The 26718-nt window shown below is 42.9% G+C and overlaps 1 protein-coding gene across 2 annotated transcripts; it reads right to left on the bottom strand.

Annotated features, from left to right (window-relative positions):
* Positions 1-458: 458 nt before the first annotated feature.
* ST6GAL1 (ST6 beta-galactoside alpha-2,6-sialyltransferase 1) lies at positions 459-26718 on the bottom strand (the record flags this gene model as incomplete). Of its 2 annotated transcripts, none has more annotated exons than XM_084231304.1 (5): positions 459-700; positions 2735-2909; positions 4089-4187; positions 19396-19493; positions 26112-26718. In XM_084231304.1, the coding sequence occupies 5 exons, from the start codon at positions 26716-26718 to the stop codon at positions 459-461; spliced, it is 1221 nt and encodes a 406-aa protein (XP_084087430.1). The 2 variants fall into 2 exon arrangements, with proteins under 2 accessions (XP_084087430.1, XP_084087429.1); XM_084231303.1 differs by having other exon boundaries at positions 4089-4208; positions 19381-19493.

Below are 26718 nucleotides of genomic sequence, written 5' to 3' on the forward strand. Positions count from 1 at the left end.
TCCTGTACCAGGCACAATCAGAATTTGGGAGAATGTCTTGAAAACATGAAATCAACATCACGGTGCAGATTTCACGTAATACAGAGCGCTGGTTGGCATGAATAGCATCATTCAGGTGGGGAAAACGCTCAGCTTTGGCAGCCCTGGTGGCAAAGATTGATCCTGCAACTGCTTGTGGGGAAGGAGAGGAGAACTCTGTCTGAAAAGAACATTGTGTGTGTGTGCGTGTACATGTGTGACACGGGCACTGCGCTCACGTCTGCGGCTGCAGGGCAGGCTGGACCTGCTTCCTTGCCCTCAGGTGCTTGAAGCCCCAGAGCGCTCACTGACACTGCCTAGCACACCAGGGACAGGCTGGGACTGTTCAGGGACTTGGTCTTCCCAGGTCAGAGTGGCTAAGAGAGCAGCTTGAAAATGCCCAATGGAGAAAGATAAGGACACCTGGCAGCAGTCCAGGCTCAGCAGTGAATGCTCCGGAAGCCAGGCAGTGTGGCTTTTCCAAACTGGTAAATGTCTTCGTCTGTGCCCTGGTTGAGGTGCTTCACCATGTTCTTCTCAAAGAGTAGCGGGTGGTAGGCGCCCATGGTGCAGGCGCTGTCAAAGAACTTCTGGTAGTAGTAGCACACATCGGTCTTGCGCTTGGATGGGAGGAACTCATAAATATCCACCTGGTCACACAGTGTCATCATGATGATGATGCCTAGAAAGGGGACATAGGTTGAGTCCTGCCCGACAACCCACCTCGCCTCCCGAGCTCTGCCCAAATAGCCCAGCAGCTTGAAGCCAAATTCAAAGAGTTACTCTCTAGAGTTTCTATTGATTTCTCTGACCCCCCCTCCCAAGTCGGAGTTCTTCTGGTGAGCTAATCCACCAGGCTGTTCACTGGGGTGAAGGACCACTTGAGCCCGATGCACCTCTGGCCCACACCCAGGTCAGGGCAGGTCCTCCTGAACACTAGAGATTGAAGGGCTCCGCCAACCTCCTCAGGCGAGAGATTGGAGCAGAGGGGATATGGTGTAGAACACAGATGAAGCCCAACATGAGGAGGAGACCCGTGCTACCACCTATGCTTTTCCCACCCATCTTAGTCCTTTGTGTAGGACTCAGCCTTCTCTGGGCCTCAGCTCTTCATCTGCCCCAAGGCATTCCTTTTATCAGAGGCTACTATTAGGCTGCAGTAAGATCATGGATCTAAGACCCCTTTGTCAACTGTAAAAACAGAGATCTCTATGATGGGACAGTTCTCATGACAGCAAAATTTTATATAGCTAGCAGCAACTTAGTTCCAGAACCACTGTGCGCTCTGGCCACCCTGGCTCAATGGGGTAGAAAGATACCTCTATAACTAACAGATGTGGGCATGGCAGAAGGGATTAGAAGTTATGGGAGGAAGCACGTCCCATGGAAGAGCTTGGGCAAACCTCATAGAGCACCGGAGTGGGGCCTGGCAGGGGCTATGGCCATCGGGGATGGGCAAGAGAGGAATATCGGAAAAGGAAGAACAGTATGGGCAGAGGCGGCCAATAGGGCAACAGATAAGTTTATGCCTCATGATGTTCCCCCAAATGTTCCTCCTCGAAAGGACTCCAGGAAGAACCCCAAAAGACCCATTCAGAAGTTGAAAGCAGATGTAAAGATGATGTGATAGGGTAAGAGTCCCTGTCTCTTTCTATACTAAATATCTTCGAAATTAAACACTTACTTGTTCATCTACTGAGGGAACACTTACCACCGCTCTAAACCTGACCAGACCCATGAAGGTGAGTTCAACAAAGTCCCCCAACCTGAGGGTGTTTGCAGTCTAACAGGAGGGTGAGAGGCAAATTACACAATGGGGAGTGGCTGGGGTCATCTGGTGGGAAAGTGGCCCTCAAGGGGACCCACAAGAGGGCGTTCCCTTCCTATGCATTTATGGAGCCTGGAACCTGGTAGAAATTGCCCATGGTCCAGTCAAATTCAAAATGAAAGAGAGAGAAGTGCAGACAGACCGTGAGGACTGAGGGGTCTGGAGAAAGCCCAAGAAGAAAGTCTGTAACCAGCACTCAGGGCCCTCTATACTCTGCCTTAGCCCACCCAAATAAGTTTCCACCTTCTTGGCCCCCAAACCCTGTCAAACTCCACCACTAATTCTTCTCTGAGGGGTGAGACTAGGGTGAAAAGGTGAACTAGGGTAAAATTTTGAATAAAGTATTATTGATTGTTCCTTTTCCTCAGATTCCGATCTGGTTCCCAGTACTATTATTGATCCTGTCTTTATTTAAAATTCTGTTGTGTTGTTCATCATAAAGTTTTGTATTTATGGTGACTTTTTTATTATATACCTAAGGCAAGTGCCTCATTCTCCTCATATCAATATAAAGTCCCAATATTTCTCCCCCCGGTTTCCAGCCTCCCCCCGTTCTCTGTGCCTCCCTTTCCTCCACCTCCACCTGTCACATCCACCCTTCTCCTTGGCCTGGCCCATTGCCACTCCTCCATGAAGCACACGATCCACCCAGAGTAAGTACTCTCTCCTGTGGCACCGGTGGTCACGCCCTCCTGGAACTCCTGACGGAGCTCTTCCAATGGGCACCGTAAATCAGAAGGATTCTATCCTATCGATCTCTGTATTCTATCTAGAATGCTGCATGCTGTCCAAATACAGCAAAACAATTGTTTGGTGAACAAATGAATGAATGAATGAACAAGACCCCAGAAGAAATAAACACGAAAGCTTTTCCCCAGACAGCCTCACCAAGCATCCCAGAAGATGGAGGGTTTGGCTGGATCTCCTCTGGGGAGATTTCCTGAATGATGTCCCACAGCTCCCAAGGCATCTGGGGCCTGAGGATGTAAAAGGGCTGATCAGGATGCAGCTTCCGGTAGCTCTTGTAGTTATCAAAGAAACTGTAGTCGGGATTCTGGTACCACTGAAAAAGAAGAAAAGGGTCTTCTCAAGCAGAGAAACATGCCAGGCCCACTGTGTCTGCAGCCAGCCTCGTCTGAGGACTTGAGAGGGGAAAGGTCTAAGGCAGAGTCCTGGGGCACAGCCCTGTCTTAGGGCAGATTCCAGACTTCCCCTCACATCACAGTCTCACTTGCTAGCAGAAGGACCCTGAATGCAGCCTGTGCACACAGTAGGTTTTGAATGTGATGACCCTGAAACAGCTTCAGAGTCTGGGATCGTAGACTTTGGGGATGGTATCAGAGCTGAAATGGGCCCCAGGCATCACCTGACCCAGACTCTCAATTTTATTTATTTTATATTTAATATATTTTATTTTATATAATTCTTATATCATTTTTCATTTTTGCACAATGTATGCATTTTCATTTTGGTTATATTCCCCACATAATTCCACCCCTCTTATTTTGACCCTAATCTCTCCTCTCCTCCCCTTCCCACCCCCCAGTGTGTCTCTGGTTTATAGTTGCTTGTTGATTTTGACTTTTTCTTTATTATAATGTCTTTTTCATGGTCCCTTATTTAGGTTCTAAATTCCTGCTATGAGTAAGACCATCTGGTATTTTTCTTTTTCTTTCTGGCTTATTTCGCTGAGCATGATCCCTTCTAGCTCCATTCATGTTGCTACAAATTGCATGAGTTTATCTTTTTTGATTGCTGAGTAATATCCCATTGTGTATATGTACCACATCTTCTTGATTTATGGAGATTCCTCAATGTACTAAAGATAGAGCTTCCATATGATCCAGCAATTCCACTCCTAGGTATTTACCCAAAGGACACAGAAACATTAATTCAAAAGGGCACCTGCACCCCTATGTTTATAGCAGCACTATTTACAATAGCTAAGCTATGGAAACAACCCAAATGCTCAAAAATAGATGACCAGCCTCTCATTTTTAAAGGGCAAAAGACTAGGTCACAAGTTACTATAGCTGAGGGTTCAGAATCCTGGCCCTCACCTCGAGAAATTTGAGTTCTAAGTGAGATCAGCACAAAACTGTGGAAACTGAAGTAGAGAGGGTACCTTCCTTCCTAAAGCCATTCTCCTGCTCAGGGCAGCTGTGACTTTACAAACTCCAAACTCAGGAAAATCTATAGCAATCCAGAGACTCACACCTGTATGCCAGGGCCACCCACTTACCTTTGGGATATCTGAATGGTACACAGATGGGTCCCACACGATCAGGATTCCCTCATTGTACAAACTGTCCTTGAGGAAGCGCTTTTCTGTGGTGACCAACTGCAAGAGGACACAGACAAGCTGTCACTTGGACATTGACATATAAATAATGGACACATCACAGGCACCACCTGAGGTCCCAAAGCCTCTGAGGTCCCAAAGACCCTGAGCTGCTAAATTTGGGTGCAGAACCTCTGTTCTGCACATGTGAAGAAGGCAAATTGCCTGCAGAAATCTGTGGACCTGAAAGGTCATTTTGTCACCACTGATCAGCCATGGAGCAACAAGGATTCCAGTCAGACTTTGAGATTACTGAGAGTGAGAAGAGCCTGGCTATTGTCCCCTTCAGTTCCACCTGGTGTCCTAGCATGGGGGTTGGGGAATGAGGGTCAAGTCAGACTTTCATATACTCAAAATGATCCCTGAAAGTGTCTTCGGTTCCCTATAAAGTCCAGCATGCAGTTATTTAGCACCTCTCACGAGTTTGCCACACCCAGTGGTTTCTGCAACTTGGAACAGATGGCTGCATCTACGGATGGGCACCAAATGTAGCACTTGGCTTGTGTGTTGGGGCCACATCTTCAAATATGAGACTCTCACCAGGCTGGTGAGATGCTCCGTACAACCTGCTGGGAACTGGTCAGTTCTCGTCCCCCCCAGGCTCATCCTAGGCTCTTGGGCTACAAAGAGGGATCTGGTGGATGGAAAGAGGAGTGAGAAAACATCCCTAATCTTAAATGGATGTTGTTCTGAATCTACCACGATAGTTCTAGTGACCCTTTAAGTGAGAGTCAAAGATTTTCTCAAAAAAAAAAAAGTTTCAAAATTGTACAGGGACTTGGGAGACTGCTTTGTGTCTAACTCACTCTGTGGTCTAAAGTTGGCCTGTCCATCTCCAGGCCTCAGGTGCCTGATTTCTAGGATATTATCATCGTATGAGGCCTTACCTGGGGACCGGTTGTGCTTGGACAACATCTCAGTTATGTCAGTTTTCTAAGTGCAGCACAAGAGACTTGAGGGAGAATAAAGTTCTTCTACTCAACTGGATGGGGAGTCTGACCTGAGTTCAGGCACCCCATGGGCCTCAGGATGAGGAGAGTAAGGCATTGCCAGAGCAACAGCACCCAGGGGAACACCTGCCAGGAAAAGGTGACACCAGGGAGATGGAACACTACTGTTTTAGAAACCTGTTTAAAGTAACCTCTCCAGTTATAAAGGAAGAAATGCTCACTGCAGAGAGTTAGAAAACACAAGAAAAGAATACATGTACGTGTGTGTGTAAACACTTACAGACACTTCTATGTATATAAAGAAAATAATAACCATCCATAATTGCATTTCTTCCCAAATCTTCTTTCTTTGTTCTAGATTGAACACTAGTATTAAAACAGTACAAAAATTGTACTGAAACAGTGCTAAGACACAGTACTTTAAAAAGTGCCAAATTTGGTATTCGAGACAGTGTCAAGGGGCAGTGCTCAAGGTGGGGGGACATGTCCCTGTCATTGCAAGACCACTCAGGCTCATGGTCCAGTAACAATAGGGTTTATTTAACAAACAGGGGATTGGGGAAAAGGGAAGTATCTAAGGCCCCAAGTGGCTGGCTGTCCCACCCCAGTGTCTGTAGTGCCCAGAAGTCCCAAAAAAGACTGCTTATAGAAGATAAGCAACAGCCCACAGCAGCAGTCCAAAGGCTGGGCCAGACACTGGACAAGATAATGATGGACTCAACAGCACCAGGAGGTGGTGCCAGAGAACTAGACGCTGTGGACAGCTCTTTGTGAGCTGTTGGCATATACCAACAGCAAACAGATCTTTGAGACACCAGACTGAGGCTGATGATGCTCATCATAGGCAATGTTAGAGGCAGGGACAGAGGCAGGGCCACTGGCAAGTTCTCTGCATAGGTGTACAGAGATCTAGAGGTCCAGAAGTCTACTGAATCTCATGGAGATCAACTGCTCGTTTCTCTCTTCGGAGGTCAGCTGCTGAATGCTTCCTCTTCAAAAGTGGTCCAATGAACACTCTCTTAAGAGGCCAACTGCTGACTGACTCAAGCTGGTTCTTACTCTGCCTTATATCCTCTTCAGGGTCCCTACCCTACAAGCCTGATTGGATCATTTTCAAGCCTGAGCATTTGATTGAACCATTTAGCACCAACCAGCTCACTTTTCATTTTCAATCCAAAGTTATCTCAAGGTTGAGTGATAGCTGAAGAGCTCGAACCTGATTAGTCCATTTTGCTCAAACCTTATTGGTCCATTTAGTTTGAACCTGATTGGCCCATTTAAAATCACAGAGTCAGATGTAAGAGGAAAAAGTATTCTCCTGCCCAGACTGACTTGCACTGAAGTAAGGGCAGGCTCATGTGCCTCAAGGCTCTGATTTTCGTTGCCCCTCAAATTCATGTTGAAGCCCTCACCCCCAAACTGACTTATTGGAGGAAGAGCCTTCAGAGAGTTGATTATGGTTAAATGAAGTCATAAAGATAACATAATAATTAGTCTTTTCCCTGGTCCCTTATTTAGGTTTTCTAAATTCCTGCTATGAGTGAGATCATCTGGTATTTTTCTTTTTCATTCTGGCTTATTTTGCTGAGCATGATCCCTTCTAGCTCCATCCATGTTGCTGCAAATTTTATGATTATAATAAAGTAAAAATCAAAATCAACAAGCAGCTATAAACCAGAGACACACTACAGGGGGAGGAGTAGGGAGTAGGATGAAAACAAGGGGGGTGGGAATTGTATGGGGACTATAACCAAGATGAAAATGCATACATTGTGCAAAAATGAAAAATGATGTAAAAAATATATAAAATAAAAATTTTTTTAAATAAAGGTAAAAAAGATAACATAATAATCTGATAAGAAATATTGGTGTCTTCATAAAAAAAAAAGGAAGAGACACCATAGGCATATGAGAGAAAAAATGAGAAGGCTGTCATAGACAAGTCACAAAGAGAGCCTTTCTTTTGTTATACCAGAAAATAAAGAAGTATCAAAAAGGAAAAAAAAAAAAATGACGTGGGCATGCACCTCATGGAAAACAAAAGTCAGCTTGAAGGCACGCCCACTAACCAAATTGGGGAAAATTTGAATACCACAGTAATTCAGAACAGCAATGAACTACAAGTCATTGAAAAAATAGGAACCCATGAGTTCTTTGCAATAACAGGTAAAGAAAGGAAAGCTAAGAGAGAGGGAGGGAAGAAATCCTTGGAGAAAGAGGGTTCTTGCTTATGGAAGTTGAAATACTAACTAGAGGCTATGGAAAAAAGGAAGGCTGGGACTGAAAGACTAATAATGCAACCCTCATAGTAAAGATTCTTCAGGCCAAAAAATGATCAAAGAAAGCTAAGCATGGGAATAAATTTTGATGAGGAACAGAGTAATGGCATTGTATTAAAGTGATTACCCACCAACTACAAGGGAAAAGTAGTAATTGATCAGTGAAGCAATCAGGCCACACCTTATCCAAGTGATCAAAATGAAAATCATTTTGATGGGCAGATCAAATCAATTATTTTGATGGGCAGAAAATCATTTTGATGGGCAGATTAATACTGATGTTTCCTTTTGTGATGCTCTTTGGAGGACACCATTTCATTTTTATAGTTTTTGAGCTAGGAATGCATAAACCAAATCTAATATTGAATAAACATTAGACAAGTCCGAAATACTTTTCTTATTTTTTAAAAAAGGGACTTAATTCTTTTAAAGCACTAATGTTAAAAGACAAAGAAATATTCCAGATTAGAAGAGACTAAAGATGTGTAACAACTAAATGTATTACACATTCCTATATGGATCTTGTACTAGAAGAAAAAAAATGACATAAAAACATTATTAGATCAATTAATAAAACTGGAATGCAGACAATTAGGTAAAAGTATGGTATCAATATAAATATATGAAGCTGATAACTGTAATTTGGCTGCTTACAACAATTTTATCCTTAAGAAATGCAAACCAAAGTATCATCTCAGTTAGTTTGGACTACTTAATACCATAGACTGGATGGCTTAAACAGTAGATTCACTGTGAGTGCTTTGCTGAAAATATTTTTCACCACAAAACAAATTGGCCAAAAGGCAATTCTAGCATTAAAAAAGATAAAGATAATAATGAAACATAAAATATTAATAACACAATTAAAAGTGCTTTTTTTGCTAAAATTTCTTCCTTCACATTAAAAGAGTTATCAGTTTCTAATCCTAGGATGCACAGTTGTAAGTGAGCACTGTATTATGTTGTGAAAGACTACTATGCTGTTATCTGTTCTTGGCATATTGTCACATGTCTGCTGATGGGTGTTCCAAAGTTGTGTGGGAAACCTGGATTCAAGTCCACACTTTCATGGTCTTCAGTCTCTTTCTCTTCCAATGTAGTGTGTTTTGAAATAAGCACCTTACCCTCATCTGTCAGCTTGATAAAAAAAAAAAGTCACAATGTGGAAGAAATGTTGATGCTGATGGTGTAGTGCATTTAATTTTCATGTTTAATTCACCAAATTTGGTAAAGATAGCATTGGAGAGCAAGATGTGGTGTGTAAATTATATAAAATTTATATAATTTTAATTATATAAATTTAAATAATTTATAATAATAATTATAATTATTATTATAATGATAATTACTGCTCTTGAAGATTTTTGTGAATCGCTGGCCACCTCTTTTAGATTTGCTTTAGCTTGGTAAACTGTTGGTTTTGATAATGGGAGGTTTGACTGCAGTTGCTAAGGAATTTGCAAACAAACTACCATTTTCTAGTAAACTATGCAATCTGGTTTTAAGTTTCTTATTTCACACTTCTAGTAAATTTTATTGCTATATTTTCTATCAAGTTCATATACGTAGTTACCTATATTTTAAGACCACCACTTCTACTTGTCACTATATGAACCAAACTTGAAAACAAACTGTCAAACCAAGCTATCAACCACTTATCTTTTATATTAAAATTGCCTTACAGTCAATAAGTGAAGTAGTAAAAATGTTTGCAGCAAAAATGCTTGTGGCAAAGAATTTATGGCAAATCTACTTGCCACAGGCTTGCAGAGACATCTGATTCTCACAGTTCTGGAAGCTGGGATGTAAATCAAGCAAGGCCAAGAATCCAGTAGGTTCCATTCCCTAGAAACAACCCACTTCCAGACTTGCAGATGGCAATCTTTGCCCTGTACCCTCACATGGTGGAAAGGGAAAGTCTGGTCTCGTTCCCTTTTCTTATAAGGACACTAATCTCATCATGATGTCTCACCCTTAAGAGATGTTCTGTGCTTTTGTCCCAAAAGTCCCATCTCCAAATACCATCATATTGCAGGCTGGGGTTCCAAAATATGAATTTGGGGAAGGCATAAACATTCTGTCCATAACATAGTGCCTCAAAGTCCCCACAAAGCATGTCCCACTTGCATGCAAAATACATTAATTCCACTTCAACATCCCCCCAAAGTATTTACTCATTCCAGTGTTAAGAATAGAAAGCCCAAAGTCTCATCTAAATATCTCAATCAGATAATGTTGAGAATCAAGGTAGAATTCATCTTAGGAAACCAATTAAGTTATATGCTTCCAAAATACAATGGTGCACAAGACATAGGATAAACATTTCCATTCTGAAAAGGAGAAATCAGAAGGAAGAAAGATGAGAAGTCCCAGGGAAGTCTAAAACCTAGCAAGGCAAATTTCATCAGATTTTAAGACTTGAGAACAATCCTCTCTGGTTGAATATTGTGCCTTAAGAACCCACTGGAATAGCAGTCCCATCTCAGTGACTATGCCCCACCAGCCGTGAGTCACTTCCCCCAAACTCTGGGCAGTTGCCATCTGGCTTATTGAAAGCAAGGCAGTGTACCCACCCTTTGAAACAAAGGAGGGTACCCTGATGATTTCTGAATCAGCTTTGGAATCATTCTTGAAAGAATGATTGTTTTGATGAACAGTATGCACTCACAGCCAAACAGCTGTACAGTCTGACCCTATAGGATCTAAGTCTATCAATCTTTCATTTCATCCTGTCTCCATGTGCTTCAGTTTAAATGGACAGTTTTTCTGCCAGGGTGACTGTGCTTCACATCCACGCTGAATCTTCTTGTCAAATGGTTATCTGGCCATCCTCTTAGTATTCTCTTCAAAGCAAGCTTTCTCACTTTTTTTTTTTTTGCAATATAGATAAAATAAGAATTTTCCTAATCTTTAAGTTCCACTTCATTTTGCTCAACTATTCCTTCTTTAGTTCATCTCTCTCCTCACATTTTACCAAAAGCAATCAAGAGAAAGTTTACTGAGACGTCACCTCAGTTAAATATTAAATTTCTATATTAAATTTCTTTGCTCACTAGTTCAATCTCCACAAAATATTAGAACAGGTTTCAACCAAATTATTTGCCACTTTATAACAAGGATCACTTCGCCATTGTTCAGTAATGTATTCCTCATTTCCATCTGAGAACTCAAACAAATGACCTTTATCATCCATATTTTTGCCAACATTCTGTTCATGATTATTAATGCATTCCTAAGAAGATAGATGCTTTCTCTCCAGTTTGCCTCATTTCTTTTTGAGTCCTCACCAGACATTCCCTTAGTATGCCCTTCAAAACTCCTCCAGCTTCTACCAATTGCCCACTTGCAAAGATGCTTGCACATTTTTAGGTATTTGTTACAGTAGCATTGCACTTCTCTATAATAAAAAAATCTCTCAGTAAGCTCAGCGAGGAACAAGAAAATACCACAACAAAATACCACAGGCTGGGTGGCTGAAACAACAGAGAGTTTCTTTTCATAGTTCTAGAGGGTGAGAAAGCTGAGATAAAAGTGCCAGAGATTTGGCTCCTGGCTTGAACATAGCCATGTTCTCACTGAGTCCCTACATGGGAGAGATAGAGATCTCTGGTCTCTCATACTCTTCCTATTGGGATCCTAATCCCTTCATCAAGGGGATCCCATCCTCAAATAACTCATCTCAATCTAATTAACACCTGCAGGTCTCTACCTCCAAATACCATCATATTAGAGATTAAATCCTACTTATGAGTTTGGGTGGTTGGGGCAGGCAGGTGAAGACACAAACTCTCAATCTGCAACAGGTATTTAGGGATCAATGCCTACAATACAGATATTATAGAAATCACCTCAGTTAAATACTAAATTTCTATATTAAATTTCTCTGCTCACTAGTTCTATCTTCCAAAAATACTAGAACAAAGTTCAACCAAGTTATTTGCCACTTTATAACAAGGATCACTTTTTCTCCACTGTTGAGTAATACATTCCTCATTTCCAAGTGAGAAGTCAACAGAATGACCTTTATCATCCATGTGAAAAATTATTATGAAAGATGAATAGAGTGCATGATACAGCAATGGGATAAAATTTCATAATAACTGAAGATGGATAAAGGATATATTTGCATCCTTTGTATTATTCTTATTGCAACTTTTGGGGAATTTTTACATATTTCTAAATAAGAGTTCAAAAAACACACACTAAAAAAAATTGGAGGAAGTTTGGAGGCAATCCACTGAGTAAAAAGAAGGTTCCCTGTACTAGACTATGTTCAGCAAATGTTTGCTACACACCTACCGTGTAATGGGCCCTACTCCAGGTAATTGAACAGAACAGACAAAATGCTTCCCTTATGAACCTTATTTTATAGTGGGGCAAAAAGCAATAAATGAGATGGATAAATAAAATGATGGGAGTAGAAAACACGGACTTGGAAAGTGTTGCCAGAGAACCAGGGACATTCCTAGAGCAGCTGTTAGGAGGATATCCCCCTCATGGGCCGGCCATCATCCTCTGAGCAACAATGCAGTCGCCTCTTCTCTCTCCTGAGGTCTCAGATGTCTTGTTTGTAAAGTGAAATAATCAGATCAGACCCTGAGTTCCCAAAGGGTAGGGTGTTTCAATTCCAGCTCCCCTCACAAAGTCTGAGAAACAACAGGTGATCAATAAGAACTCCAACATGAATGAATGACTAATTGATCTCCAAAGTCCTTTTGCACAGTGATTTCAAATGCCATTTGAATCACCTCAAAGGATGTCACATCACTACAGATTCTACAAATGTTAAAAAGATAATGAGGGACTACTATGAACATCTTTACAACACCAATAAATTGAATAATTTAGAAGAAATAAACAAATCCCTTGAGACTCAAACCACTATAGCTCAGTCACAAAGAAGCAGATATCACAAATCACTCTGGATCTATTAAAGACAGTGAATTTGGAACTTAAAACTTTCTCACAAGTAAATTGTAGGCCCAGTTGGCTTTATTGGTAAACTCTACCAAACTTTCGAGAAAAAAATACTAATTCTATACAAATTCTTCCAGAAAATTGTAGAGGAAGGAATTCAATTCCCAATGCATTCTACAATGGCAGCATTACTCTGATATCAAAAATACAAAGGCATTACAAAAAAACTAGGGTCTTCCTGGTGGTGCAGGGGTTAAAGTCAGTGCTGTCAAGCTGTTGCCAGCCACTGCAGCATGAGTTCAATCCCCAGCCAGGGAGCTGACCCACATGGTGCAGCAGATGTGCCCTCCCCTCTTGCCCACTGCTCCCCTCAGCAGTGTATTTCAGTAGATCTGCCTGTTCTGCTCCCCAATCTGTCTCTGAGCAACAATGCAGTCACCTCTTCTCTCTCCTGAGGCCTCAGATGTCTTGTTTGTAAAGTGAAATAATCCGATAAGACCCTGAGTTCCCAAAGGGCGGCAGGGTGTTTCAATTCCAGCTCCCCTCACAAAGTCTGACACACAATACCCTGCACCTCTGGCCTATACCCCAGTTCTTGTATGCATAAATAAATCTTTACAAAAAAGGGAGGGAGGGAGGGAAGAAGAAAGGAAGATTACAAATGCATAGCCTTAATGAACACAGATGCAAAAATTCCTAGCAAATCACCTCAAAATATTGAGGTTGAGTGAGATTCTTATGTAAGCAATGGTTATGGCTGGCGGATGAGCTGAAAGGGAGTGTGGAGTCAGGAAAGAGGTTATTTTGAAGATAGCTAGTTTCTACAAGCTAAATATAGGCTTTAAAGGTAAATGTAAATCATCTAGAATTTAGCAGTGAGCTCACAGAAAGAACCCCATGCCAATGACTGTCTTCCCCTGATCCAAATTTCTGGGTCAGTTGGTACCAGTCAGACACTGGAGTATACCCTGCTTTTTTGTATTTAGGGTAAGAACACTTTACATGAGATTGACACTCTTAACAATTTTTGAAGTGAACAATACAGTATTGTTAACTGTGGACATGTCATACAATAGATATCTACAACTTAGTCATTTTGCATAATCAAACTTTATACCAACTGAACAGCAATTCCCCATCTCTCCCCACCATAGCCACAACAATTCAACTATCTATTTCTATATTGTTCAATCTTTAAAAAAAAAAAAAGAATTTCAACCACATTTGATACCATAACTGAATCTGGAGGACATTACACTGAGGACATTACACATTACATTACGTCAATCCTGAAGAACAAATACTGCACTTCATTTATGTAAGGTATTTAAAAGAGTCAAACTAACCGAAAAATAATATACCCTGCTTTTGCACTGTACATTTTGCATACTACCTTTGCGGGGTGTGTGGAACCTTTTCCCTTCAACTAAACTCAAGTCCTTGTAGGGAGAAGAATTTTGCATTCTCCCAAAATGAATTCTTTTATACCAGCCAAAGTGTGAAGGGAGTTCATTTACTTGACTGAATGGAATCTGGGCAGCTGGTGAGCCCAGGGTGGATGGACCACAGAAAGGAAAGACCAAGAGCAGCCATGACAAGAAGACCACTTGTGACCAGCACTATGGAATAAGAAAGCAGAGCCCAAGATCAAGTCACAGCACTCCTCTAATTCTGAAAATTATCAGCCTCCTAGCTTGCAACTGCTGGCCAGAACAAGGAGTCCTGGCATTCATGATACCCACCATGTCAAACTTTCAGCTCTCAAAATCATGATGCTAAAATACTGTATCAAGGGCATTCCATCCAATAAGCTGGCTCATCTAGTAGATTTTAGTCAGGCTCTTGATGGAAAATCTCCCCGCTTATACAGACGCATTTTGAGAAGAAATATTAGAATTTAAAGGAAGCTGAGGGAATTAACAGTGCCACTGGCAAATAGATCTAGATTCAAGTCCCATCTCTGTCACATGCTTTCTGTACCCAGAGCAACACTTTGAGCTTTAAAACTCTGAGACCAACTGTCCTCGTGTAAAATGATAGTTGGCAATCACACCTCACAGGGTTGTCATAAAGATTAGATGAAATAAGACACGTGACCCTCAGACAGTAGCTGTTAACTCAAGATAAGCCCCAGTAAGGAGTCTGGGAATATTCTGGTTGAAGTCCAGTTGGTACACACTGTTGTTCCCACAGGACATAGAAATCTTCTCTGCCCATCTCTGCAAGAGCTTCTCAGGAAGCCAGTGGCCCTTCTTGTCCCACCGTTTCCTCTCTCAGTTCACTGAACTGAATCTCATGAAACTTTGTTAGAGTCAGAGCTGAATGTATTTAAAGCCACATGTAGCTAGCTATATGTGGTTTTCCTGTTAAATCTCATAACACCTGGCACATACATGCCCGAATAGGTTTGCTGAGTTGAAACTCACAGAATGACACCATGCGCTATAAAAAGCCATCTTCTCAGAAACAAAGGCATCTTTTTGTTTCCATGGCTTGGTCACAATCCAGATGCACAGAAGACTGTCCTGTGCCACACTGAGGGAGGGAAGATGAACAAACACAGGCTACCCTCAGAAGGCAGCTGCGGTCAGGAGAACCTCTCCATCTGGGAAGAGGACAAGCTACTTGACCACAAGATTTTACCAAAGCAACAGCAACCCCAAAACCTCCTAGGGGCCCCGCACTCCCTGTGGCCATGGTGAAGATACAGTTTGCTCATCCACAGAAACAGACACAAAATAGCTGGGATAACCAGTCAGAACCAAAGGAAAAATAGGGACCCCAGCTTCCTGAGCTATTAGGGCATCATGGCAGAAAGGTGTCCATCACAGTTCAGTATCACAATAAGTACTGCCACAGAACCACCTGTGATGAGAGTATGAAATGAACAGCCCGAATATTTAGTGCCACTTATGACAGGAAAGGGGGGTTGATGGACCCTCCAGGAAAGGCTTTCTTGAGAGTAAATAACGTACTCCATGAAATAGGCCACCCGTCTCTTAGCTCTGGCCGAGGGGGCATGATGATCTGGAAGTGTACAGGAAAAATGTCACACTTCAGTGGAAGAATGTGTCACCTACAGCCACCTTTTTTCTCTGTTAGATTTTTTTTTTTAAATGACAACTCTTTTTTTTTTTTTTAAGATTTATTTATTATATTTATACAAGCACTGGGTACAGTCAGAAGCACAGGAGGGTGAGAGAATTCACCAGAGCCAGAGCGGGGAGCAGAGCAGGCAGAAGGACCGAAGTACACTGCTGAGGGGAGCAGTGGGTGGCAGGAGAGGTCTGCGCGCCATGTGGGACCCTCCTCTGGTGGCCAGGGAGCAGCCAGGGATCGAACCGGTGCTGCAGAGGCTGCGGGCAGCTTCGCAACCCAGCGCTCAACCGCTGCGCCACCGGGGAGGCCCCCATGTTCTCTATTAGATTTTGATCCTATGGGATCTGCTCAACTACTCTTTGTAATGGTAGCTCTCATCATACTTCTTCAGTCTTGCCCAGCAGAGTTTCAATTCATTTCCTCCTCCTCCCCACTTCATGGATAAAACTGTGTCTTGACTTTATGCAGAACTAGCATTGCTTCTGGCTTGTCCTCTGAATGGGTTATAACATCTGCCTGGTTCCCTCATATGAATAAAATAGCTTGTATGAGAGCCATGATCTTACCTCTTTCTAAAAATTATCCTTTTGGGACCTAAGTCTAACCTGCCTTCTGCTGAGCAGCTCCCAGAGGGCCCCTTGCTGCCTGAACATCGCCACTGGAAGGCCAGAGGCCCCTGTGCCTGGGATATAAGGATGGCACAGTGAGTTCCCAATGCAGGGCAGGCCTTGAAGCTCTGGTGGTGACCACCTCCACCGCTCCCACAGCACTAACTGCAGACCTCTGGATGAAGTGCTCCATGCCTAGAAATTCCATTTGATCCTACAAAGACCCTGAACGCTAACTTTTCTTACTCCCCTCTGACAACTATAGATGCTAAAGCTCAGAAAGATAAAGCAACTTGCTCAAGGCGCTCAAGTAGGAAGTATTCAAGGAAGAATTTCATCAAAGTTTGTCTATTCATGCCCAGGAAACTTTACTTGGCAAAGATTCTAAGTTCTAGAATCTTTCCATAGTTGAGATTTAGTTCTTAACTAAACTTCCATGAAGAGATGCCCAAGAAGTACCGTGGTAGCCTCCCCAGTCTGATAGGATTTTCAGAGCTCCTCCATGCTCCCTCTTTTTATTGCTGCCACCCACTGATCAGCAGATCTTATCAGCCATGATCAAGCAGCGTTAACTTCTTTGTTCATGCTTCCAGTGTGGCTGCAAAACTTGGAGATCCTACTCCATTCCTCTGGTATGTTTCCTCCTCCACTCTTCTCAAAGACAAATTTAAATCTCCTCTGTTCAAACTTCTTCTATTAAAACCTCTCCCCCACTCAGTCTCCCCCCAACAGGGCCTTGCATTTGACTACACAGAGAAAATAGATGTCCTTTCATTCTTCCACTACAAACTGCCTCTAAACACATGCACACACGTGCGTGCGCACGTGCACACACACACACACATTCCTGCTGGGGTTAATCCTCACCTAGGTTTTACATCAATTCCCATTACTTTCTCAGGAACTACTTACTATCTCCTCTTTTTAGTAGGTTAAATTTCTCCTCCTGTCAACTGGTTTCTCCTCGTTGACTCAATGGCTTTTATTATGGTAAAATACATGTAACATAAGTACCATTTTAGCCATTTTTAAGTGCATAGCTCAATGGTACACTATGGATGTTGTGTCTCCATCACCACCATCTACCTCCAGAAAATTTTTATCTTTCCAGCATCATGGCTTGGCTCCGTTCTTCTTCCTCATCTCTCACCACAACCCCATACACTGACCGTCTGATTTGCTAGGCCCTGCACCCCCAGTTTTCCATGACAACACCCATGCTGTTAGCGCTTCCTGAAAAGCTTTTATACCACTCTTCTCATCTCCTTCTCCCCACCTCCCCCCACAGCTGAGCATCACCTCCTTGCTTTTCCTGACTCCACTGACTATGGAAAAACTTCCATTTATGGGCTCTGGTAGCACCTTGATATCCTCCTTTGTAGTTCTCTGTACAACTTTGTATTTCTTTGTGTAGTCATCCGAGCAACTTTAGACCAGGGGCCAAATCTGCTTTGCTCACCATGGTAACCCCAACACCAACTCGTTTGCACACATAAATTTAAGAGTAGGCAAGAGTCATGGATATATGTGCAGTACTAAGTGCTTTGCATAGATTTCTCACTTATTCCTCAATCAACCCTGTGAAAGAGTATTATCCTCTTCTCTCCACAGATGAGTACGTGAAAGCATTAAGAAGCCGTGTATGATAATTTAGCTAATAAAAGGCAGAGCTGGGTTTCAACCCTAAGCATACCACCTGCAGGTCTACGCCCTGCTCGCTACACTCTCCTCAATACTGCCCATATCTGTAGAAGGAAGGACAGTAGAGAAGAAGGAAAGGCAGGGAAGGAGAGGGGAAGCGAGAGAAGGGGGGGGAGGGGATGGAAGAAGACATGGAAGGAAGGAACCAAACTCCTGGATAGTTAAGCATTAACCCTATCTAGAAACACAATTTTCTTTCACAAAATCACAAGTTAGGCGTTGGCACTCCCTTGGGTACCCTCTGGTTCCATCAATTCAGTAACTGGGGCACAGAAAGGAAAAGGAAGACTCATCCCAATCCCTCTGCCTGATCTAGACTTGCCAAAGTCTGAGCAGCCACAGGCCCAGCCTCGTCTCCCTCTCACAGGCATCATGAATCTCACTCCACCCCCAGCCAGGCTTGTTTGAATGCCTCCCTCATTTTGTATACATAACTGTCCTGCCAATCCCACTTTTTGGGACACCTCCCTACCATTAGTTCTCCAAATCCCGCCCATCTTTCAAAGTCTAGCACTTGCTTCAGAGATTTCCTTGCTGACTAATCAATTTCTTTTAACCTTGCCTGTAGTAATTTTTAATAGAAGCAATGTAAAAACCCAAAACGTATTGTTGAATGATAATTATGCATGGGGAGCACATCGAGTCTACTGGAGGGTAATAGTGACAATACCATTACTACTAACAGTATTCAAGAGACAACAGAGTTGTCTGGCAACCAAGTTCTTCATTCCCATTTATAAAAAGTTTCCTATGGCTGCGGGCCTCCAGTGGAAAGTAGGTCATGCAGCTAGTGGCTTCTGTCCCGCTGGTGAGCTCCTGAAAGCCAGGCAGTGAAGAGAGAGAGAAACAGAGAGTGGGGAGCTGGCAGAGGGCGGAGAAATGTGTATTCTGCCAGGACAGCATTGGAAGGGCACTGCCACCTCTGCCAGGATTCACTTCATGCCCAGAAGTCCTGGGATGTGTGCAGAGGCTCAACATTGACATTTGAACACCCAAGGCTCAGGTTTACTGAGGAAACAACTGATTGCAGGGTGTTAAAAGTGAGGTGAATGGCATGACAGCTCTCATGCTATTTTTGATATATGTGTGATCCAGCTCTTTCCACTAATTAAACCTATTAGCAGAAACGTGTGGCAAGAATATTTTTCAAGTTCCCATGTGCTACCTGGAAATACTTCAGGAAGCTAATTATCTAGGGGAATTCATGAGGTTATACCTGAATTCTGCTGCGGCCTTACATCTGATCATGGGGTGCTCGTCTTACCACACCTGTGTTAACACTCACAGCTTACACGCCCGCCCACTGACTCTTTACAACAGCATGCTTGCTCTGGAAAGTCTCAGTTCTGCTGTCCCTCATCCAACACCCCAGACAGGACCTGGCAGTTGCAGGGACTGCAGGACTCTCCTCCTCTGAGCACCGGATACCTCCATTCATGGCAGACTAGTCCACAGGGGCTTTGTTGTGAACTTACCACCAGGTTGGCTCAGGTAGTCACTGTATTTTCCTGCTGCAATGAGGAAATCAGTACTCGGGGAGGTTAAGGGGCTGAATTAAGCAGGCGACTTTGATGCGCTTCTAGTAGATACATTCTACTTTAAAGCCCGTACTCTGCCTTCTCTGCCTCCAAATCTGTACAGAGGAGGATTTTACCTGCGAGTTCATCAGGCGGATGGTGGTTTTCGTGCCGACATCTTGTTGAAAGCTGGCTGTGGGTGCCCCATTAAATCTCAGGACAGCATCATGACCATCTACAAGCCACAAGGAAACAGAGAAGAGATGATAGACACCAGTAATATGCAGCACAAGCGGAGGTCTGCAGGGAGGGAGGGTGGGGAAGGGAAGGCAAGAGAATAATCTCCCCAGTCTTTTCCCCATCATGGTACAAGGGGAAATTATCAGGTTTTATGGTGCAATAAGGTAAAATTAATTGGCAGAGATGACCACCTGTCTGCACAACCACCTCAAAGGCATTCCTGAAATTGCACCTGGAGACACCAGTGTGCCCAGACACCAGCAAAAAGGAGACAGGGGCAGTGTGTTCTTTATAGTGGAATCACTCTTCCACTTACCAAAGAAGCAAAACCAAACATTGTCTTGATAGTTCCATTAGGTTATATTTCTATCCCTGTCAGAAAAATGAAAGCACTAATATAAGCTCTAACCCTTAAGTGCCAAGTACCTCGCAGCACCCCAACAAGCTCACAGTACTCAGCAAATAGGACAGATTCACTGTGACCGTCAAGACCACCCCATTTAGGACACGAGGCCAAGAATTGAAAAAAAGAATCATGGACAAAACCATGGGTAGAGCTTAAGGAAATTGATAAGGATGGGCCACAGCCCAGAGTGGCTCCCTAGCTATCACTACCCCCCACCTAATGTGGCAAGTGGAGCTCGGAGACTCTGAGCTGAAGGCCACTTTCAGGGAACTCTGCTTTAGGAGAATCCAGGCAGCCAGAAAATATCTCTCTCTTCTCTTTCCCTGACTTCTAGGCCTGAAGGAAAAGAGGAGAGTCTGAGAGGGCTGCTTGAAAGGGGCTGAGACTTTCAGCCAAGGGAGAAAGGCAAGTCATGGTTACTCTGCAAGGGTGGTCTAGGTAGATGGAAACTCTGACCTCACGCTCAGTCTCATACCATGGTGTCTATTGTCCACTGCCAAATAAGAGCAATGAAGCCCAGTTGACACACTCCTAATTTTGATTCCCAGGGTACAGAATCAGATAGAAAACATGGGACAGTGTATTTGAAAGGGCAAAGAGAGAACATCCAGCACAGAAGGCTTAGGCTAGGTCCTTGGTGTTGACCATAAGAAAGGAGAATTCAACTAAACTCACTAAGCACCTACTCCGTGCCAGGCAGCATTGTAGGTGCTAGAGACAGTGGTTGTGAGCCAGAGAGACAGGGTCCTTGATCTCAGAGATCTCACAATCTACCACAGGGAGATTAAAAAATCAGCACGATAACCTACACTCAAGATAATTATGGTTTGTGATTAATACTATGACACAAATAGACTGAGCTAACAGAGACCCTGAGGGAATCTCCTTCAGATAGATTAGTGATTCAAGGAATGTCTGTGAACTGAGACCCCAAGGATGGTCAGGCATGGCAAGGGTCCAGAGAAAAGCATTCCAGTCAGAGGATGCAGCAGTGTCAAGACCCCCAAGAAGGAGGTTTGGAGGCAAATGAGTCAAGGAAATAAAGGCTGGCAGATCAGACAGACTATGGAGGCCAGGTATGAAGTTTGGATTTTATTTTAAAGAAAAAAAGAATTTTTTTTTAATAATACCACTAAATTGGGCTCATAAAAAGGGGAACAGAGGGCCTCTCTGGTGGTACAAGGGGTTAAGCGTCAGCACTGTGAAGCTACCAGCACGAGCTACTGTATGAGTTCGATCCCCAGCCAGGGAGGTGACCCACATGATGCAGGAGACCTCTCCAGTCTTGCCCGCTGCTCCCCTCAGCAGTGTATTTAAGTTAATACACCTGTTCTGCTCCTCACTTTGTCTCTGGTGAATCCTTTCACCCTCCACACCTCTCGCCTGTACCCCAGTTCTTGTATGCATAAATAAATAAATCTTAAAAAAAAAAAAAAAAAGCAGGGGGTGGGGATAGAATCCTTGTTTGCCAAACTGTCCTTGCTATGAAAAGCAGAAAAAGTTTCAAAGTTCAAATAAGCCTCCCGGAAATCACCAGGAGAAATCCACAGCTACTAGGATTCCAGCAAACCAGAACCTTCCTCTGCAGAGGAGGCCACAGAAAATAGCCTCTTCTCTTTGTGGAGAATTAGAGCACAGAAAAGGATGCAAATGAGAAAAGGAAGAGATAAATAAATCACTGTATAGAAATAATATAATTACATGCCCAGAAAATTCAACAGAACCAGCTCATTAGTAAATTCACAAGTACATCAGAATCCCCTGCCTCCAGGTATAGTAATTCTAAGTAGCTGTAAATAATGTAAATGAAAACAATTTATGACATTTGGGCCAGTTTTTATAGTCTGTAATTAGATTAATGAATCATCTAACCATTTTTGGAAAACTACATTTTGATTCTGGTTAGAGAAACTAGATATACCATGGATCATGGCTGGCAAACTACAGTGCTCAAACCTTGCCTATCCCCTGTTTCTGTAAATAAAGTATTAGTAGAACACAGCCAGGCCCATTTATTTCTTATTGTCTATAGTAGCTTTTGCATTGTGACAGGAGTGTTGAGTACTTGGACAAATGCTGTATGACTTCAAAATGGAAAATACTATTTGTCCCTTTCTAGAAAAAACTTCCCAGCTCCTGATAGAAATAATCACAATCTCTGCACTGCCTAATCCAATTCAGTCTTTTCAGTCCACACTCAAGACCTTGTCTTCCCACCCCCTCTACCTTTTGGCACACAGTACACTCTTGATCCTACTCCAGTCCTCTCATGCCCTTTCTGAATTTTGTTTTGTTTGTTTGTCCCTAATCTTTTCCCTGTCCTTCCACACAATTTTTCCCCTAAATTTCCACATTGGTCACTTTCTCTGACTACAACAATCAACATGATATAAACGACTTCTAAATTTGATCTCCTGCCCTGACCTGTTCCCAGAATCAACTACCCAACCACATAAAAATCCACCCAGGGGCCTCCCTGGTGGCACAGCAGTTGAGCGCTGGGTTGCGAAGCTGCCCGTAGCCTCTGCAGCACCAGTTTGATCCCCGGTTCAATCCCCAGCTGCTCCCCGGCCACTGGAGGAGGGTCCCGCATGTCGCGCAGACCTCTCCTGCCGCCCGCTGCTCCCCTCAACAGTGTACATCGGTCCTTCTGCCTGCTCTGCTCCCCGCTCTGGCTCTGGTGAATTCTCTCACCCTCCCGTCTTCTGACTGAACCCAGTGCTTGTATAAATAAACAAACAAACAAATAAATAAATAAATCTTTAAAAAAAAAAAAAAAATCCACCCAGGAAAATCCACAAATGGTTCAGACTCAGCACATCCAAAATGGTAACTTTTCTTGCCAGAAACTTGCTCCTCTGTGATACAGGATAGAAACTCTGGCTCCTGCTTCTCACTCAGTGTCATTTCTAGTTACATAGCAAGTTCTGTCTTTACCTCATGATGCCTCTCAAATCAGATCTTTTCTCTCCACTGCCACTGCTCAGACAGGCCTGGCATGTCTCACCTGGATGTGACAATAGTCACTAATAAAAGAGAAATTATATAGTAATCCCCTGAATACAGGGATTCAGAAAGAAATGAGAAATTGTTTCTAACATTGCTCGCTTGCTCAAAAACCTCCTAGGGCTCTCCATGTCTTAAAGAATGAAACAGAAAGTTCTTAATATGACTATCAGCATCCTCTAAGAGCTGATCCCTTGCTACCTTTCTGGCCTCATTTCCAGCCCTCTCCCCAATGGACCCCACATGCCAGCCAAACAGGGTTATGTGTAATACCCAATGTACCCTGCACTTTCGCCCATGCAGACTTTGCTTCTTGCCTTGGCCTCAACTCAGCATACTCTTCTCCTTTCCTGAAGGAATGAAAGCTGGCAGGAATATCAAGGGACTTTCTTTTAATCTGACAAAGAATCATTATATCAAGTTTATTATAGAGCTATAACCACTAACAGATACAAAAGCAGAGGGGTCAAGTGTGGGGAAATTTCTATCAATAAAAATCCCAGTCTATTAACCAGTTGTGTCATCTCTTTGAGCTGCAACAATTAGCTCCTAAATAAAATGAACAATGGCACCTACCTCATAGGATTCCCGCAAGGACTGAAAGAAAAGCATGTTAGGCAGATAGCAGGTGACCAATAAGCATTATTCCTACTGGTCATAAGTTTTAAAATACATGCCAGTGTTTAAAATGAGAATTCTAACACATCTAAGACACTTTACATGTTAGGTATCAAAAATAATTGAAAACAGCTGAGCCCACCATTGATTGGTTTGTGGCACCTCCGGAGAGACAGTACGTTATGACAGCCTCTCTGGGCAACAACTGCACAGTGGACAAAAGAAGAATCATAAATGTATAGCCCACTTCAGTCTTCTAGTCTCTCTTCTGAGGGTATTTCCTGTTGACAGGCAGTAATAGTCAAGTGATCTGCACATAAACCTTGTTAGCAGCACTATTTGTGAGAACGAACAATTTGAAGCCAACTGCCACGTTGCATAGTTGGGAAGAGGCTGGACAAATCCCAGGTGTAGTGGGAAAGCTGTGAGCCTGGCATGCTGCCTGAAAATCACAGATCTTCAATCGTAGCCTTTCCCCTTTCCTCTGTGTATTGTAAGTACCTTGTTTGTATTTTTGAAGAGTTCATGAATGAATTTAAAATAAAGAATGAATGCCTTAAAGTAATTGTTAGACTAAACACCCAGAGGAAATACCCGATAAGGAACAGACCATCTGAAGTTGAACATGCAATTTTTGTTCTATCTCAAGATCAAAGTCCTCCCATGGAAATACATATTTGAAGTGATAGCTGCTATCTCTAGACAAAGATTATTTTACTTAATGTTTATTTAAGTCAGTCAACACTGATGGAGCATTGACATGGGTGGCTTGGTGGAGGGTAAGCGGAGCATGTACACATATGAAAGAGCAAAAAAAACAAGCCCTCAAATTAAATATTAAAAAATGAAATACAATACAGATTCCCAGACCCCCAAAAATAAATAAGTAAATAAATCACTCAAAACTTTCATGGAGTATCTAAAAATAAAAGCTGTAGCTCCTGTTCATAAAGGTATGGGATCTACCTCAAAATCGACAGAATTCCAGTCAGACACACAAATGATAACTTGACATGAAAGGAACGAGCTGATAGGTAGGATATTAGAAACATCACCATTAGGGAGCCAAAATGGGGAGAAAGAAAGAAATCTAGTCCCACCATGGATGAACAAAAACCAACCACAATTAGTTTCTGGAAAATGAAGTCCAAAAGAAACCAAAAGGCAAAAGTAAAAGTTGGGTGGGGCGGGTCACTTGGCAGCTTTTATTAGTAAGTGCTGCCTATTTAGGGAGGCACAAAATGTGATCTCACCACTTCTTTCTGTTCTAGAGACTCCAATGTGGGTCTATTTTTTTTTTCCTTTGAGAGCCTGAGCTTAGTTTCAGACCATTTTTCCTGGCAGTCATATGAAGGAAATAAAAAAGTAGACATATGACCTCACCTGCTTGTACCTTCCAGAGACTGACAGAAGAACAAGGCTTCCTATGCTTGCTTGCTTTAGCCTGACCCACTGCACAATATGGAAAACACATTCTCTCAAAATAAGGGAAGTAAGGAGCTATAAGCAAATCTGTGTCTCTGTGTTGAATACATACTTATAAATATGGATAGACAATCTCTCTTATTACCTGCAAAGGATTTCAAGAAAAACAAATAATATATTCTGACCAGTGACTTTTAACCCTTCTTTCAATTGCCTCCTTTTGAATTGATTGACTGTGGACACTTCTGTTGAAAAGTGAACAGACTGACTTGCACACATGCACACACATTATGCACATCTAATGCAAAAAATACATTTGCATGAAATTTTAGGGATTTATAAACCACCTGAAGTTGGTCCCCAAATTAAGAATTCCTGTTCTACTTAATTCTTTTCGAAGAGAAAAACTGAGGATTACCCACGTAGTCGACGCCAAAAGACAAAATTAGTCCTCAATTAATCTGCCAGGGTCCTCGGTGCTGCCTGAAGTGCAGACTGGGAACCAGACCCCATGGCCAGTATGTCCAAACTCTTCAACCCGGAATTCCTTGGCATATAATTTAGGTATATTAAGAGATTTGTGCTCCAATGATTTTTAAATGTCAATGTAGTGTCTGCTTTTTGGTAGAGCATCTGACTTCCATTTGAAAAATGCAAAAATGGGGCCTCTCTCATGGCATAAGGGGTTAAGCTTCAGCACTGTGATGCTATCTGCAGCCACTGCAGCACGAGTTCGATCCCCAGCCAGAGAGGTGACCCACATGGCACAGCAGACCTCTCCTGTCTCGCCCACTGCTCCCCTCAGCAGTGTATTTAATCCACCTGTTCTGCTCCTCACTCTGTCTCTGGTGAATCCTCTCACCCCCCACACTTCTGTCCTGTACCCCAGTTCTTAATGCATGAATAAATAGATCTTTAAAAAAACAAAAGGTAAAAATGAATCAATTCTAACTGATGAAGATGTTGGGAACCTGGATCCCTATCCTTTCAGCTGCTCCCACGTTCCCTTTGAATCATAAAAGACAGTTGAAAAAGACCGATGTGGACCCACTCTACTAGTCCTTGCTGTCAAACTTGGGATCTTGTCTCCAATCCTTTCCATATGCCCAGTTACTCCAAAAGAGTTCTAGCTGCTCAGTTAACAACCCCAGAACCCACCTATTTCTTGGCCCAGTTGGGAGGACTTCATAGATCCTGCTGATGAGACGACAGCACACCTGCCCCAAGGCCCAGCCTTGGTCCTAATGTTCTCCTTGGGCAGGTAATCCTCCCATTCAGAGGTATTGAAGGGAAAATCTGTGGCCTCAACCATGGATACGTTCACTTGGTCCCGGAGGTGGCACCTCAGGGCCTCTGCACTGAACTTGACACCCGGCCCTGGCCCCTGGTAGGACACTTTGTACTTGTTCATTTTCAGATAATTCTTCCAGATCTTCTGCAGCCTAGGGATAACGTTTTTAGAAGAGCTGTCCTTGTTCCACACCTGGTAAGAGCCCGCAGGCTTGGCCTTGACTGGGCCCCTGGAACTGTGGTGGGTCTGACTGTTCCTGCCAGGGTCCTGGGTGATGCCTGAAGAGGCAGACTGGGGACCAGATCCCATGTCCTGTTTCTCCAGACTCTTCAATACCTGAAATTCCTTGGTTTGTAACTTAAAGGAATCATAGTAACTTCCTTTCTTCTTTTCCTTCCACACACAGATAACAGCAAACAAGAGAAAGGCCAGCACACAGCAGCTGAACTTTTTCTTCACGTTGGTGTGAATCAT

Source organism: Talpa europaea, assembly GCF_964194135.1.
Source record: "Talpa europaea genome assembly, chromosome: 4".
NCBI lineage: Eukaryota > Metazoa > Chordata > Mammalia > Eulipotyphla > Talpidae > Talpa > Talpa europaea.